Source organism: Bos taurus, chromosome 17, assembly GCF_002263795.3.
Source record: "Bos taurus isolate L1 Dominette 01449 registration number 42190680 breed Hereford chromosome 17, ARS-UCD2.0, whole genome shotgun sequence".
NCBI lineage: Eukaryota > Metazoa > Chordata > Mammalia > Artiodactyla > Bovidae > Bos > Bos taurus.
In genome coordinates, this window is record NC_037344.1 from 39,623,395 (window position 1) to 39,639,752 (window position 16,358).

The following is a 16,358-nucleotide window of genomic DNA, read 5'->3' on the forward strand; positions in this document are numbered from 1 at the left end:
CTGATCAATCCTGCTTTGGGTTGCTCTCCAGTGAATTCAAACTGTTTTGTTATTTTTATATTTTGTCCAGCATTTATAATTTTTATCAGCAAGAGGGATAATCTAATACAAGCTATTCTTCCACTACCAGAATTGGAACTCCTACTTCTAATATTAAAGAACAGAATTTGAATTCAATCCTAATTGATGCTATACCCCCAGCTTGATTGGTTAGCTAGTAGATTTTCTGTTTATTTCCTTGCATCACACATATGTAGTATCTTTCTCCTTTCTTAAAGCATCAGTACAATGTATTGGACACAGGAAGTAAATAAGCAAAGCGTTTTTATTATTTTTTTAGATTCAAATGTTCTGATTCACAGTGTCTTTTTCATTAAAATGGGTGCAAATGCAAACCAAAAAAAAAAGACTCACTTTTTATTTAATTTTTTGGCTGCACTATACAGCTTGTGGGATCTTAGTTCCCCCGACCAGGGATGGAGCTCATGTCCCCTGCTGTGGAAGCATAGCATCTCAACCACTGGACACCAGGGAACTCCCCTGATTTGCTTTCTTAGAGGGTAACATTCCTGGTTTCCTATTTTCACTCTGAGAAGGGGTTTGTACAATTTTGTTTCTACATCTGAAAGATGGGTATGAGGGACAGGATGGTTAGAATTATATATATTAATAGATGTCACATTACTTAAAACTAATGATAAACTAAAAAAAAAATTATGGTTGTAACATACACATAGCATAAAATTTGTCATACAATTGGACCACTTTTAAGTGCTGTTCAGCGGTTGTGAGTACATTCACTTGTGTCGCCAGCATCCCCACCATCCACAGACATGTTCTCACCTCGCACAACTGAAATTTCATACCTATTATACCATCACTGCCCCTCCCCAGCCCCTGGCAATTGCCATTCTACTTTCTATGAGGGTCATGATTCCATGCACCTCACATGAATGGAATCATATAGTATAGTATGTCCTTTTGTGATGCCTTATTTCACTTAGCACAATGTCCCCACTGCCATCCATTTTGTAGTGTGTATCAGAATTTTCTTCCTTTTTAAAACTGAGCAATATTCCATTGCATAGATACACATTTTGTTCATCCACTCATCTGTCAATAGACTGTTTGCTCCCACCTTTTGGTTAATATGAATAATGGTGCTGTGAACATGTGTGTACAAATATCCCTTTGGGTTCCTGTTTTTAGCTCTTTAGGGTGTAAATCCAAACATGAAATTGCCCAGTCATGTGATAATTCAATTTTTCAATTTTTGAGGAACCACTATATTGCTGTTTTACATAATCTCTGTACCATTTCATATTCCCCCCAACAGTGCACAAGGATTACAATTTCTGCACGTCTTATCACAAACACAAGTTACTTCCTGTCCTATTGCTACTTACAGTAGCCATCCTTTTTTTTCTTAAATTTTATTGATGTGTAGTTTATTTATAATGTTGTAATAATTTCTTCTGTACAGTAAAGTGAATCAGTTACATTACATATATATATATATATATGCATTCTTTTTCATATTCTTTTCCATTATGGTTTATTATAGGATACTGAATATTGTTCCCTGTGCTATACAGTGGCACTCCGCTGTTTATCCATTCTATATATAATAGTTTGTGTCTGCTAATCCCAAACTCCCAATCCTTCCCTCTTCCAATCTTTCCCCTTGGCAACCACAGTCTACTCTCTATATCTGAGAGTCTGTTTTTGTTTTGTAAATATGCTGACTTGTATCATATTGTAGATTCCACATAGAACTGGTATCATGACAGTAGCCATCCTAATGGGTATGAGGTGATATCTCATTGGGGTTTTAATTTGCATTCCTAAAATGGCAGACATCTTGCTGAATTGCATAGAATTTTATGCTTAACAACATGCTTTAATTACAAATCAATATCTAGGTTATTAATGTGCACATACTATTTAGGAGAATACTTTGATATGATATAAAACCTAATGGCAGCTAACATTTTTCGATGACCTGTGCCACACGCTGCTTCTGTTTGCTTTACCATGGAGACAGATTCTATCATTTCATTCATTTTACACATGAGGAAACTGAGGTGTAGAAATTCAGGTTCTTTTCCAGGATCTCATGGGCTAAAAAATCAAAACCAAGCAGTTCAACTTCAGGATTCAAATGCTTGAGCCTAAAAAGAAAGGTAACAGGATTGTGAGAGAAACCTTGGCATCTATTCATTGCAAAGCTAACTTTTGGGGGGAAAAATTTTTTTTTGGTTTGTTTTCAGCAACCTGCATCCTGCAGATTGGGTCAGGTCCCAGAACTCTTGGGTGGGAGGTAAGGATTTTAGCAAAGAACACCTGCCCTGTTTCCTGGGTGGTGGAGGGCATGATAGTGGCATGTGAAAGGCCAGATCACCAGTCTCTCCTCCCTGCCCTGTACCCCACCCCCCGCTGCCTCCTCGTTGGAGAGTTCAAGGATGAAGGACCCCTCAGAGATTCCGGACTCTCCACTAGCAGGCCTTCATCCTCCTGGCCCTCCGGGTATGCCCTTTGGAGGTGAATCTTAGAAATTCCACATGGTAAATGTTCCTTTCTGGGCCTCATTTTGCATGCCAGTAAAGAGTTACACTTTAAAAAAAAAATTATTTTAATTGTGTGGGTCTATGGCCTAACCCACCCTGCTCACCTTGCCTGTCTGACTCTTTCTATTCTATGTATTCACATTCTATTTGGCTATTTTGTTTGGTCTTTTAAAGTGCTATAAAAAAGCCTCCCAGCTCATCCAAGATCACACCAATTCTATCATTGAAGAGTAACCCTGGGGTCCGCAGGGCTGAAAATAGCTTGGTTGGATGTAGAGATTTGAAACATAGACAGTGACATAAAAGGATGAATTGAACATGTGTTGGCAAATGCAGTGAATAAGCCATGTAACCTCACTAGGGTCTGTACCTCTGGAGGGGGATGGGGGTGTGAAGCTTCTTCTTCAGCGCACACATCCCTTACCCAAGGATGCAGGAACTAAAATGGAGACTGTGTGGGGCTTTGAACCCCTGGACAAGAAGACTTCTTGACCTTGTTTTGAAAATTAGTATCACTTTCTCTTTAAATTTTTTTTATTGGAGTATAGTTGTTTTACAATGTTGTTTCAGGTATGCATGTTCTTGTCCTCTGTGGTGTCTGACTCTTTTGTGACCCCCTGAACTGTAGCCCACTAGGCTCCTCTGGCCGTGAGATTTCCCAGGCAAGAACACTGGAGTGGGTTGCCACCATCCCCCAGGAGATCTTCCTCTTCCATCTCCTGCGTTGTTAGGCAGATTCTTTTATCACTGAGTCACCTGGGACAGCAAAGTGATTCAGTTTTATATATAAGTGTATCTATTCTTTTTCAAATTCTTTTCCCATTTAGGTTATTCCAGACTATTTAATTTTTCCTGTGCTATACAGTGGGTTTTGTTGGTTATATCTATTTTATACGTGTGTGTTAGTTGCTCAGTCATGTACGACTCTTTGTGACCCCATGGACTATACCCGCCAGGCTCACTCTGTCCATGGGATTCTCCAGGCAACAGTGCTGGAGTGGGTTGCCATTTCCTTTTCCAGGGGATCTTCCCAACCCAGGGATCGAACCCGGGTGTTCTGCATGGCAAGTGGATTCTGTACCATCTGAGTCACCAGGGAAGCCCACTTTATACATAATAGTGTGCATATGTTAATCACAAACTCCTAATTTTCCCCTCCCCCTTCCCCCTTTGGTAACTAAAAGTTTATTTTCTACATCTGTTTTGTAAATAAGTTCATTTGTATCTTTTTTTTTTTAGATTCCACATGTAAGTGATATCATATGATATTTGTCTCTCTCTGACTTACTTCACTTAGTATGGCAGTCTATTCATGTTCCTGCAAATGGCATTATTTCATTCTTTTTGGCTGAGTAATAAGCCATGGTCCAAAAGGATACACGCACCCCAAAACTCATTGCACTGCTGTCTACAGTAGCTAACACACAGAAGCAACCGAAATGTCCACTGACAGATGAATAGATAAAAATCAGTATCATTTTCAGCAACGTCTCCACCTTTGTCAATGTTGCTTCTTTCATCTTAAGCACTCAAGCCAGGAATTTTAAGTTTCTTTCAAGTTTTTTCCTGTGTGTGGCAGTGGGAGAGGTGGCTTGATTTTTTTTTTTTTTCTTTCATTCCTCATATCCTGTTGGACATCAAGTACTACTGATTTTTTTCCCCTTGAATTGTTTTTGTTCTTCCCTCCTGTCTTGGCCCCAAACCTCCCAGCCTGGGCGACCCCCACTTCTCCTCTCTCACCCTTGAATCCTGTTCTCCTCCAAAACAGATCTTCTTTCCAGATGGTTTTCTCATCAGAGATCCTTTCTTCTGCTCATTTCCTTCCTTCCCTTTCTCTTTTTATGAGCATTGACTGAGACCCTCAAATAACAAATACAGTATCTAAAACATTTTTGTCCCATGTAATCGCACCCTTCCTTGCTCGTTCCAAATGATTTCTCAGGATCTCCTAGTCCTGAAGCCTCAGCTAGTTAGGGTGTTTCCTTGATGTCCAGGCATCGCCCCAGTCCATCCCATCCTCCCGGATGCTCAGGAGGAGCCAAAGACTCTTCTCTGGATGCCTCAGCCTCTGTCCATTTTTCATTCATCTGAACATCTGTAGCCACACAGAACTTAGCTCCTAAACAGCCTCTTAGTCTTTGCTCCCCTTGTTAATCTTAAATCCTTGCTAACCTTGTCAGGAGTCACTTATTTGCCAAATATACTTCCATAAAGAAATTTCTGCTATTTATTTTACTCTAAATATTCACCAGTACTGGCACAGTTATAGACACCCTTCAATAAATGCATGTTGTAGAATGTATAGCACCAAGAGTGAACCTAATGTAAACTGTGGACTTTGGGTGATGATGACCTGTCAGGGTTGGGTTATCCTTTGTGACAAATGCACCACTCTGGTGCAGGATGTCAAGAGTAGGGGAGGCTATGCATGTGGGGGAATGAGGGGTGTGTGGGACCTCTGTACATTCCACTCGAGTTTGCTGTGAACCTAAATGTTTTCTAAAATATAAGTTTTTAAAGTAATAAATACATAAATGCATGTTGGCTGATTTTGATGGCCCAGTTTATCTATAATTTGGGCATCTGGTCCCATCACTTCATGGCAAATAGATGGGGAAATAGTGGAAACAGTGTCAGACTTTATTCTTTGGGGCTCCAAAATCACTGCAGATGGTGACTGCAGCCATTAAATTAAACAATGCTTACTCCTTGGAAGGAAAGTTATGACCAACGTAGATAGCATACTCAAAAGCAGAGACATTACTTTGCCAACCAAGGTCCGTCTAGTCAAGGCTATGGTTTTTCCAGTGGTCGTGTATGGATGTGAGAGTTGGACTGTGAAGACAGCTGAGCGCCAAAGAATTGATGCTTTTGAATTGTGGTGTTTGGAGAAGACTCTTGAGAGTCCCTTGGACTGCAAGGAGATCCAACCAGTCCATCCTAAAGGAGATCAGTCCTGGGTGTTCATTGGAAGGACTGATGCTAAAGCTGAAACTCCAATACTTTGGCCACCTGATGAGAAGAGTTGACTCATTGGAAAAGACTCTGATGCTGGGAGGGATTGGGGGCAGGAGGAGAAGGGGACGACAGAGTATGAGATGGCTGGATGGCATCACTGACTCGATGGACATCAGTTTGGGTGAACTCTGGGATTTGGTGATGGACAGGGAGGCCTGACATGCTGTGATTTATGGGGTCGCAAAGAGTCAGACACGACTGAGCGACTGAACTGAACTGAACTGAAGCTGTTCATTTACTAAAACCTCTACACTATCCCAGGCACTATTCTAGGTGCTGAAGAGAGTGGTAACCAAGAGAGGATGCACGAAGAGCAGGAATGACTCTCCATCTGTGTCTCAGGAAGAACAGCTCACAGAGCCCAGCTGCAGGGAGTGGTTCTGGGGCCAGACACTCACCAACCAAAGGCAATGACACCCTGACATTTGGTTGCTCCCCAGGAGACAAGTGTCTGCTGTACTTGGCTTTGAACACCCCTGCCATCAATGCATCACTTTCCTGACCTTGTAACCCTCTTCTCACGGTTTTTGCATTCTTATCACTTCTCTCGTCTCACAGCTTCTGCATCTTGACTAGACACAGCATTTGCTCTTTTTTGCCTTCACGTAGAAATTCTCCAAAGAGAAAGTGATGAGTTCAAGTCAGTTTACTTTTCTTACCAGTCACAGTGTCCTTCTAGGAACTTCTTCTAGATGGTTGGCAAGCCAGGCAATTTTGGGGTCAGGCATCTCACATCTTCGATCCAGATGTGATCAAGGCCGATTGATAAGATACTCACGATCCTGAGGTCATGACATTTTCCCCTCTCAGGTCTGAGAAATGGGAAACATTCAGCTAAAAGAAGACTATAACTGGAGGGCACTTTGGTTCACTTTGGTGATATTTGTAAATATCTGGCATTGAGAAAAGTGCCTGCACCATAGGAAATACACACAAGTAAAATTAGCTCATTAAACTACATCTGATAGGTTTGTACATATTTCACCTTCATGTTACATGTGACACTGACTTGATCAATTTTCAAATATTTATTATTTTTTTATTATTCATTTTGGCTGTGATGGGTCTTTGTTGCAGCTCGAGGGCTTCTCTAGTGGTAAGTGCCAACTCTAGAGCTCGCGGGCTTAGTTGCAGTAGGAGAGTCTTAGTTCCCCAACCAGGGATCGAACTGGGGCCCCCTACATTGGGAGCGAGGAGTCATCCCCTGGACCACCAGGGAAGTCCACCTAAATCAATTTTATAATTTTACTTGAGAAAAGGTTTCCAATCTATATAAATTAAGGAAAACTTCAAATGCTGGGATATGCCTTTACTGCATTGGTTCCCATCAGACCACACCACACGTCAACTATGGTCAGAGTTAATACTAAAAGTTCCTAAATTGTATTAAACTAGCTACAGAAAAAGAAAATGAAACTAGCTTTGACTTTTACAGTGTTGAATACCCCACATGGAAATTAGTTCATTAGTTTCTCTCTTCTGTAAAAATTGGTCATTTGATTCTAAATTTACTTCAGATTTTTAAAAAATTTACTTCAGAAATTATAGTCTATGCTTACTTTTTCCCATAATGAAAATTATTATGATCTTATTGAGTGCCCATAAAACAAAGCCATTTCTAAGATTTTTTAGCCTTTCATGCAATGTTTTGATAGCTATTATAAACGTTCCTGTTATGTAGCCATGGCATTGTAAAATCTATGGGCAGAAAACATCATTTCAAAAACAGGCAGGAATTTTACTGTGCTTGCTTTGTCCTTGGCTAAAATGTGAATGTTGAAAAAAGTGCAATTCACAAATTATTATTTTGTTCCAATCAGTGTTTTTTCTCTGTCAGCTGGGCAAACCCTTATTCACTGTCAGATCTTTCTGAAGGGCCCTGCCCCCTTGGCTGCAGTATGCCCTACTCATTTCCATTCCATTACTGCCCACTTCAACCTCCGCTGCCTGACATTCTTTGTGAATATTTGCAAGATCATTCGCCTCTCCAATCAACAACTTGACCCTTCCAAGTGCAGTTGCTTTATTCTCTGAGTAAGCTATTTTTCAAGGAGAACAGCATCAGGGAATCAAGGACAGAGCTCCTCTTTTTCTTTGGCAAGAATGGAAGTGTGGTAATTCCTTGAAAATCCATAAGCACACAGGCCTACCAGATGTGCTGATACATGCTTGTTTAGCAGCTTGCATCTTTCAAGACCAGTTTGAGAGATTATCAGTGACTTGGAGATCAAATATATTAAAGTACGCTGCTGCTGCTGCTAAGTCACTTCAGTCGTGTCCGACTCTGTGCGACGATGAGCATAAACTCTACACCCCCCAGGAGGAGGAAAGGGTTAAAGCTGAGGGAACTATTTGGAGGGCTTTGACCTGCAGGTATGAAAACAGAACAGGTATGTTTAGTCTTTTTGATTAGGGAGGAGAGCTTTCTGCAATATTCCTAAAACACGGCAAAGTTCTGTTATTAATATGACACTAACAGTGTCAGACTTTATCTTTCTGGGCTCCAAAATCACTGCAGATGGCGACTGCAGCCATGAAATTAAAAGACGCTTACTCCTTGGAAGGAAAGTTGACTAACCTAGATAGCATATTGAAAAGCAGAGACATTACTTTGCCAACAGAGGTCCGTTTAGTCAAGGCTATGGTTTTTCCAGTGATCGTGTATGGATGCGAGAGTTGGACTATGAAGAAGGCTGAGCGCCAAAGAATTGATGCTTTTGAACTGTGGTGTTGGAGAAGACTCTTGAGAGTCCCTTGGACTGCAAGGAGATTCAACCAGTCCATTCTGAAGGAGATCAGCCCTGGGGGGTCTTTGGAAGGACTGATGCTAAAGCTGAAACTCCAGTACTTTGGCCACCTCATGCGAAGAGTTGACTCGTTGGAAAAGACCCTGATGCTGGGAGGGATTGGGGGCAGGAGGAAAAGGGGATGACAGAGGATGAGATGGCTGGATGGCATCACTGTCTCGATGGACATGAGTCTCAGTGAACTCCGGGAGTTGGTGATGGACAGGGAGGCCTGGCGTGCTACAATTAAGGGGATCGCAGAGTCGGACACGACTGAGTGACTGAACTGAACTGAAAACATAAACACGTAAGAACAGGCATCATGGCTGACTGTCATTTTCCTTTATTTTCAGCAGAATACAAAAAATGATTAAGAGGTTATTCTTCAAAACATTAGTTCCTTAATATTTTTCTGAACACATTAGAGAAGAATAAGCTTTTAGAATGACAGAAATTGATAGCATGGGTTGCTGTTGTGATAGGGTATCCCTGAGCAAGGGTTTTTACAGTGAACAGCGGATGGTGGCGAGCACACGAGAACACAGGTGTCCACACAGGGCACCTGCATTCTGAACAGGTACAGCTGAAGCTACAGAAATGGTCTTAATTCTCCAAATTGTTGTGGTGGCCAGATTTTCACAAGACTGCACAAATGTCTCAGTCAGACTTTTAAGTTTTGGCCATCTTCCCTTTAGCATCAGGACTGAAGTCTGCCATCTTTCTAGACGCCCTCACATTTCCTCACGTTTTGCTTAACTGACTCTCACCTTTTTAAATATAAGTGCCCTTCTCATAGACTTAAGTATTATTCAGACCTACGTTACATTAGGACTCACAGACAGAACAAAGATATTTGATACACTCTTTGTTGCTATTTAGTTTCCAAGTTGTGTCCGACTCTCTTGTGATCCCACTGACTGTAGCTCTCCAGGCTCCTCTGCCCATGGGATTTTCCAAGCAAGAATACTAGAGTGGGTTGCCATTTCCTTCTCCGGGGGATCTCCCCGACCCAGGGATCAAAGCATGTCTCCTGCATTGGCAGGCAGATTCTTTACCACTGAGCCACCAAGGAAGCCCTGATGTACTCATTAGAACTTCCAAATTACTCGCTAGGTTGTACTAACTTACTGGTCATAATCTTGAATGCCAGTTTAAATTCTCTGAGGTCCTATTTCTTAGTATATATATTGGGAATTAAAATATTACATCCTGCAAAGATTTTTACTTGAAAAGAACTGGGAAGAGATAAATGCTATGTAGATATACAATGATACCATTTTTCACTGAATTTCATTAAACACTATGAATTCTGGACACATGAATGATCTTATTTTCTACTAACATGAATGATATTAATTTCTTCTCTCTTAGGCAATGTCATCTGTACCTCCTCAGTGCCCTGAGGACTTGCTCCTGCACAGCCCCAAGGGCTTTCTCACGCTTCAGTTGGAAAAAGCATGCACGAGTCATTAAGAATACAGACAAGGCAGTATGTTATATTTATTTATTTTCCAGCTTGTACAAACTGGATGTAGAAGCATAAACATAGTACATTTCTACCATTTTCAACAAAAATATAACCAATATGTACAATTATTGTATTAAAAATACAAAAGGGATACAGACTCCACCAATGTCTTTCTAAAAGACATACAGGTACAAGTAGTATCAAAAGTATGAGGAAATCACCAGTTAATTGTACATTCTGCACTTGACATCACAGAGCGAACTGAGGTTACAGTCCTATGTTCTACGGTGACTTAATGCTTAGATAACATTTGTGCAACTTGTGAAGAGCGAGAGTTCTGTCTTTCTATATGCACATGAGGTCCATAGCCTAGAGAAGAAAACTGGCAAATAATGCATCTTACATGTAAAATTACAAATGCATCATTGACAATGTAATACATAAGCAAGTAGACAGATGCCATGATACAGGAGAGAATCATTAAATAAAGCACTGACATTGCTTTGATACAGTGAAAAAACACTGCAATTCGACTTTTAAAATTGGAAGCTATTTACGTTTATCTACTGATCAATATGATCAGCTGAATTTAATGGAAAAAAAATCCAAGACCAGCAGTTCCTCACATCTGAGTACTACTCGGATTGGCAGCCTTCACTTTTCCGGAGTCTGTGCAAAAACAACACAAAAATAGAGTGGAGGGTTCAGTCCTTCTGGGGTTAATAGCAGCTGTGAGCAGGTGGTTGCTACACTCAGGCCTTCTCCATCTCAGCGTCCGTAAAGCCACTTACGGGTCAGTCTTTGGCCACCAACCTGCCTTGCAAAGGCTGGCGGATCGCACCGGGTTTTGGACCTTTTTGATCTTTTTCATGTTAAAGGCTCGTGTGTTCCCTCGTGCCGATCGATTGATACAGGGAGGCTGTCTTGAAAGAGCAGTATGAACGGCTGGCATTAGTGCCAACACCCCAAGCTGCTTTCACTGCAATGCTATCCAGTTATAAACGTTTCTCTTTAAAAACAAACAAGAGAAGCCCTAAAGCTAAATGAACAGAAATCAAAGAAACATAATTTAAAAAACAGGGGGTCTGCCGTCGGTCTCGATGGAGCAGGGCATGCCCAAGGGTGACGCCCTGTGCTCCATAAGGCTCAGACACAGGACGCTAGGGTCCCAGTCCCTCCCCGGCCATGTGCAAACAGTTTGTACAGTAGAGCTCCAGCCCCTGGGGAAGGAGGGGCGGGAGCCCTGGAATCTAGGTAATTGGCTAACATCTCATGCTTCCAGGATAGGGCACTTCTGGGGGCAGCCAGGACACAGGAAGAGGGGCTGTGCCCCGCCTCCTCTCTTCCTGGTGTGGCCACACCCTGTCCGGCATATTTGGTTTTTGAGAAACCCAGGCTGGCAACCCTACTTAAAGGTTCAAAATAATACTGTAATCATTAAATGGATATAACATTTACTCTCTGAACACAATCTTTAAACTCATTAAAAAGGAAAAAAAAAAAAAAGAGGACATTGTAAACAAGCGGACGAGCACTGTACTCAAAGGATTTCGTTTTTGTTTTCCTTGGTGGGTTAAAGGCCCCAAGTAGTTCCGTGGCTGACTTTTCTCACGATTCCAATGAAACCAAGTGCTAGGACTGGATTGAAATCTAAAAGGGAGATTTTTAAAAAATCCTTCCCGGCGTGGGTAAGTGCAGCCAGGTTGAATCATCGGTGGCGATGACCTTGGAATCTGGAATGATGCTGTGTTACGTGGCAGGCAGCGACGGGGAGCTCGGAGACGGCTGCACTGTGCATTCAAGCAACGAAGTCGGAAAAGTGCCAGGGCGGTTTCTTCACAGTATTTCACATGCAAAGGGGACAGGAAGAGGGGTCAGGAGCCCCATGCTGCTTTTAAGGCAGGAAAGGAGGCAAACTGGTCCACCATCCTCAGAGTGTGAGTTCCAAGGCTCCGACGCTAGGGGGCGTCTTCTTGTGCTCTCCTTTGGGCGGTTTACTCGGGTCCAGAGAAGCCCGCACCTCAAACAGCAGACACTTGTTCATCTTCTGCTAAAACAACCGTCAAAGAAAGAAGGAAATCAATGAGTAAGCAAGTCATTTTCTTGTGCTTAGAGAGAATACATTCACCGATATGCTAAATAAAAACACCATAGCTGTTTTCTAAGTCTAGGTCACTATACTGCAGCTAGTCGGACACGACTGAAGTGACTTAGCAGCAGCAGTCACTTACAAATACTCATCTTTTTTTCTCCCTAATGATTCACAATGAAAAGTTTAAAATAAAGTATATTGTATATTTACTGATTGGAAATTCACTGACGGTAAATTCACTGAAGTGAAGTAGCTCAGTCGTGTCCAACTCTTTGCGACCCCGTGGACTGTAGCCCACCAGGCTCCTCCGTCCATGGGATTCTCCAGGCAAGAGTACTGGAGTGGGTTGCCATTTCCTTCTCCAGGGGATCTTCCCGACCCAGGGATCGAACCCAGGTCTCCCGCACTGCAGGCAGACACTATAAAGCAGCACGTGACCTTTTATAGTATACACTCACACATAAAGTCTAGAAGGATGTATAACAAAATGCTAATGGTGGTTGTCTGTAAATGACAGGATTATAAGTAATTTTCATTAATTGTTTTGCTTTCTTCTATAACAATTTTTTGCAGAATAACGTAAAAGCAGAAGGGGGAAGGGGTGGCACAGTCTGCCCCTCTGCATTCCCACCCCAAAATGGCCAGCTGGGTTCACACAGAGAAGGCATAAAAAGCTCTAGAGAAGTGGGTTTTTCTTCACTAGACTTTCATTTGGAACTTGTTACAAGTCCAAACATTTTCCCAGAAAATTGAGGATTAGGGAAGGAAAAGGAGCCATGCACACATGTTATTACAGGGGACCCCACTGCAATGTTTAGTTATTCCTCAAGTTGCTTAGGAAGAAGCAAAACGCAGCCCAACTGCGCACACTAGGTTAGGGGTATGGGGTGTGGAGCCCTGCATGGGGAGCATCTGGAGGGAGAGCAGACCAGCCAGGATCAGGGATGCTAGAGGTGGGGCACAGGGGCGGGTGCGGGGGCGCATGTACCGTCCTCCTCGGCGGTGAGGCCCGGGGGTGCACAGGGGCCGGCGCGTGGGTCACCATCACCAGGCCGGTGCCACTGCGGCCTGGGGGCAGGCCTGGCGCTGCCTGGGGCAGGGGGTTCGGCCGGCCGGGCCAGCATCCTGGACCGCTGCAGCGCCACAGTGTAGTCCGGCGGTTTCCGGGCCGGGTGCGGGTGGGCCTCGGGGAAGTCAGTGATGGGGATGCCCACGTAGCCTGGTGGAGTGGGCGGCGGCTCCCGGTAGCGGCCCTCCTTCCTGGCTGCTGGGAGAGAAAAGGCACTGCAGTCAGCATCTAGGGAAGCGCATCCTGGGCCACGCGCACTCATCCAAAAGGATGAGGACCACGATCAACAGTGTGCCTGTGTAGCTGCACCTAGGCCTGCGGAGCGGGATGCGCGGGTGGTGCAGTGGGAGGCAGGACCTCTATCAAACTGGCTATTCACCGGTCATCTCTGGTGGCACAAGTGACTAAGCAATCTCAGTATCTGTAACTCTAACCGGGTGACTGCAGAGCGTCTCTGCTGGTCACAAAGTAACCAACGCCCAACCCTGGGGTTTACTGGAAACACCAGGCAAAGGAAACAGAAAGGCGCCCAGGCCCAGGCCAGCAACCCGGGAGAGGGGCCTGGCCAGGCAGGCTGTCACCCTGTGCTGGGCGCCCACCCTCACCAGGCAGAGGATCAATTCCATGTTACTTTCAAGCCTGGGGTCTCACTTCGGAAAACAGGGAGTCAAAATAAAGTTGGAAAAGTATACCAAAAATGATGCAAATTTCAAAACTTAAGATTGTATGTATGTAAGGTATGTATTTTTTCTTAAAATCCTTTTATAGTAACTTCATGACATAAAGGCAGGTGAAGGCCAAGTTTTCTTATATTGAACTTTCTAGACTCAACTGTTAGGACCTTAGATCATTCTTTCTTTTGCAGTAAAAATTGTGTGTATTAGTTTGTTAAAGTGCTTTTTTACTTGTAATTGTCATGATATGGAAGCATTCCAAGTGTCCATCAACAGATGAATGGATAAAGAAGATGTTATACACACACACACACACACACACACACTGGGATATTAGTCAATAAAAAGAATGAAATAATGCCATTTGCAGCTACATGGATAGACTCAGAGGTTATCATACTAAGTGAAGTAAGCCAGATAAAGACAAATATGATATTATTTATATGTGGAATCTAAAAAATAATACAAGTGAATCTATATACAAAATAGAAATAGACTCATAGACATAGAAAACAAATTCATGGTTACCAAAGGGGAAAATGGAGAGGAGGGATAAATTAGGAGTTTGGGATTAACATATACATGTGTATAGCACAGGGAACTATATTCAATGTCTTGTAATAGCTTATAATGGAAAATAATATGAAGATATATATATATATGAATCACTTTGCTGTACACTTGAAACTAACACCGTATTATAAATGAACTATACTTCAGTTTTTAAAAAGTGCTTTAAAAATTGCAACCTAAGAATAGGTATTGTTTTTTCCTTATTCATCTTGAAAAGACAAATTATATACCAGATTTCTCACTCTGTATCCTATAATGCATCCCTACACTTTAATCATGCAGATGTTGAGCATGCCATAAAGAATATATTCTGATAGGGTTAAGGGAAAATAAGAGACCTTACAACAAAAACAGCAGCAGCAAACTGAAAGTGACTTTCATGTACTTAGGAATTATTATCTAGGCACTAGTGTTCAGTGTTTTGCAGATATTTCCTTTAAAACTCACACCAACTGCACGGATAGAAACTATTAAACTCATTTTACAGATGAGGAAACAGACACCATTTAGTGACTCACCTAGTGTCACAAAACTAGGACAGTGGCAAAGCACCGATTCAGCACGACCCCAGCCAGCCTGACTCCCAGGCTCTTACTGATGACATTACCTCTTAGCACCCTCCCCACCATGTTCTATCCTGTGCAGAGGGAATTTGTGTAGCAGAGAAAACAGCTTACCTACATAAAAAATATCAGTAGGAGATTTTTAAATATGCAATGTGTAAAGTTCTAAATACAATTCAAGGGAACAAAATAGAATAATAAAACATTTAAAACCGATTCCAATTAAACAGAAAAACTTCCTCCTCTAGAGAGAATGACCACCCTTTCTGGTAACTTTCAGCCTAGATCAATACTAGAGCAGAGAATACCCATAACGACAACCTACTGATCCTGACAGCTACAACACACGGAAGGTTTCCTGTGCTGCAGAGTATTTATAAGCACTAGCGCGCAGAACGTGGGCTCTTGTAACCATCATTCACTTCAAAATGCTGAGTGCACTGCCAACTTGGAAGCCCTAAGGGGCAATGGGTGGGACAGAACGAGGAGAAGACCCACAAACACATACTTTTACTTTTGAAATAAGTCAGGGTGCAGCCATGACCCACACGCGACAGAGCCCGGCGGTCAGCTTACCGATGAGCCCCTTGGCAGCACTGGGTGTCACGGCTATGTGGGCAGCCATGGCGGCAGGTTTGGCTTCCTCTGCGGTCACGGCTGTCATGCTGCTGCTGTCAGCGTCAAGGGAAACGTCCTTACCCCCCCTTCTCTTGATGGTGCCCGTGTCCCCTTCCGAGTCCTCTCCCCAGTACCCTGTGGACGAGGCCCAGCTGGCCCGGGACTGGGCCTGATCGAGACTCTCTCGGCTCTGACTCTGCCTGCTGTACTTTGCACTGTGGTCGGGAAACATGATTTGGTCCATATGGCTGCTCGAGGCCCACAGCCCTGCAGCATCCCCTGGGTAATCAAAGTGAGTGTGCCCAAAGGGGAGCGTCTCCCAGCTCCTCTGGTGCTGGATGGTCTGGATGTTATCATGGGAGCCGCTCGAGCACGACGTCCAGCTCCCCCGGCCACTGTCAGCAGCGTCCAGGGAGGCTCGGTCCCCCTGGTCCTGGGAAAGCTCCTCCGTGCTGGGGGAAGAGATCACGGTGGCTGCAGCATATAGGCCCCTGCTCTCAGACAGTGGTGCACAGGAACTAGGCGGCCGACGGGAAAGAGAAAGGAGAAAAGAAGATGAGAAGGAGGGGAAGAAAAGAGCAAGATTAACTAATCAATCTACAATAAAACCCCCTTTTCCCTCAAAAGGTGGCTTCCTTTCCTCCCAGGAAGAAGATGAAGGCTCCACCGACAGCAGCCACTCTGCCCCTGTTCAGTCTCCTCCCCCTGGCCCTTGCAATGTCAGTACATTGACACAGTGGGGAAAAGAGCAACCAGTTCTTATAATAAAGGAAGCTTCCCCTTACAGGGCTCACCACAGTCTGATTATTTTGGGAGGGCAGCTCATACAAAAGGACTGAGACACATCCCAGAGTTGCCCCCTGCCCTCAGCACAGAGAAACGGATCCCAGTGAAGACCAGCCCTAACTTGAAAGCATTCTGCCTGGCAGA

At 43.4% G+C, this 16,358-nt stretch overlaps 1 protein-coding gene across 27 annotated transcripts in view; it reads right to left on the reverse strand.

Annotated features, from left to right (window-relative positions):
- Positions 1-9,858: 9,858 nt before the first annotated feature.
- RAPGEF2 (Rap guanine nucleotide exchange factor 2) overlaps positions 9,859-16,358 on the reverse strand; it is a 269,637-nt gene continuing 263,137 nt past the window's right edge. For 13 of the 27 annotated variants that reach the window (XM_024976978.2, XM_024976973.2, XM_024976985.2 and 10 more), the window contains 3 exons: positions 15,387-15,946; positions 12,920-13,198; positions 9,862-11,889 (listed from right to left, as the gene is read on the reverse strand). In XM_024976978.2, coding sequence (XP_024832746.1) covers positions 11,861-11,889; positions 12,920-13,198; positions 15,387-15,946 — 868 coding nt within the window. In that variant the 3' untranslated portion in view covers positions 9,862-11,860. Of the gene's footprint in view, positions 11,890-12,919; positions 13,199-15,386; positions 15,947-16,358 lie in introns of all 27 variants that reach the window. The other 14 variants (XM_024976984.2, XM_024976982.2, XM_024976977.2 and 11 more) reach the window with 4 other exon arrangements.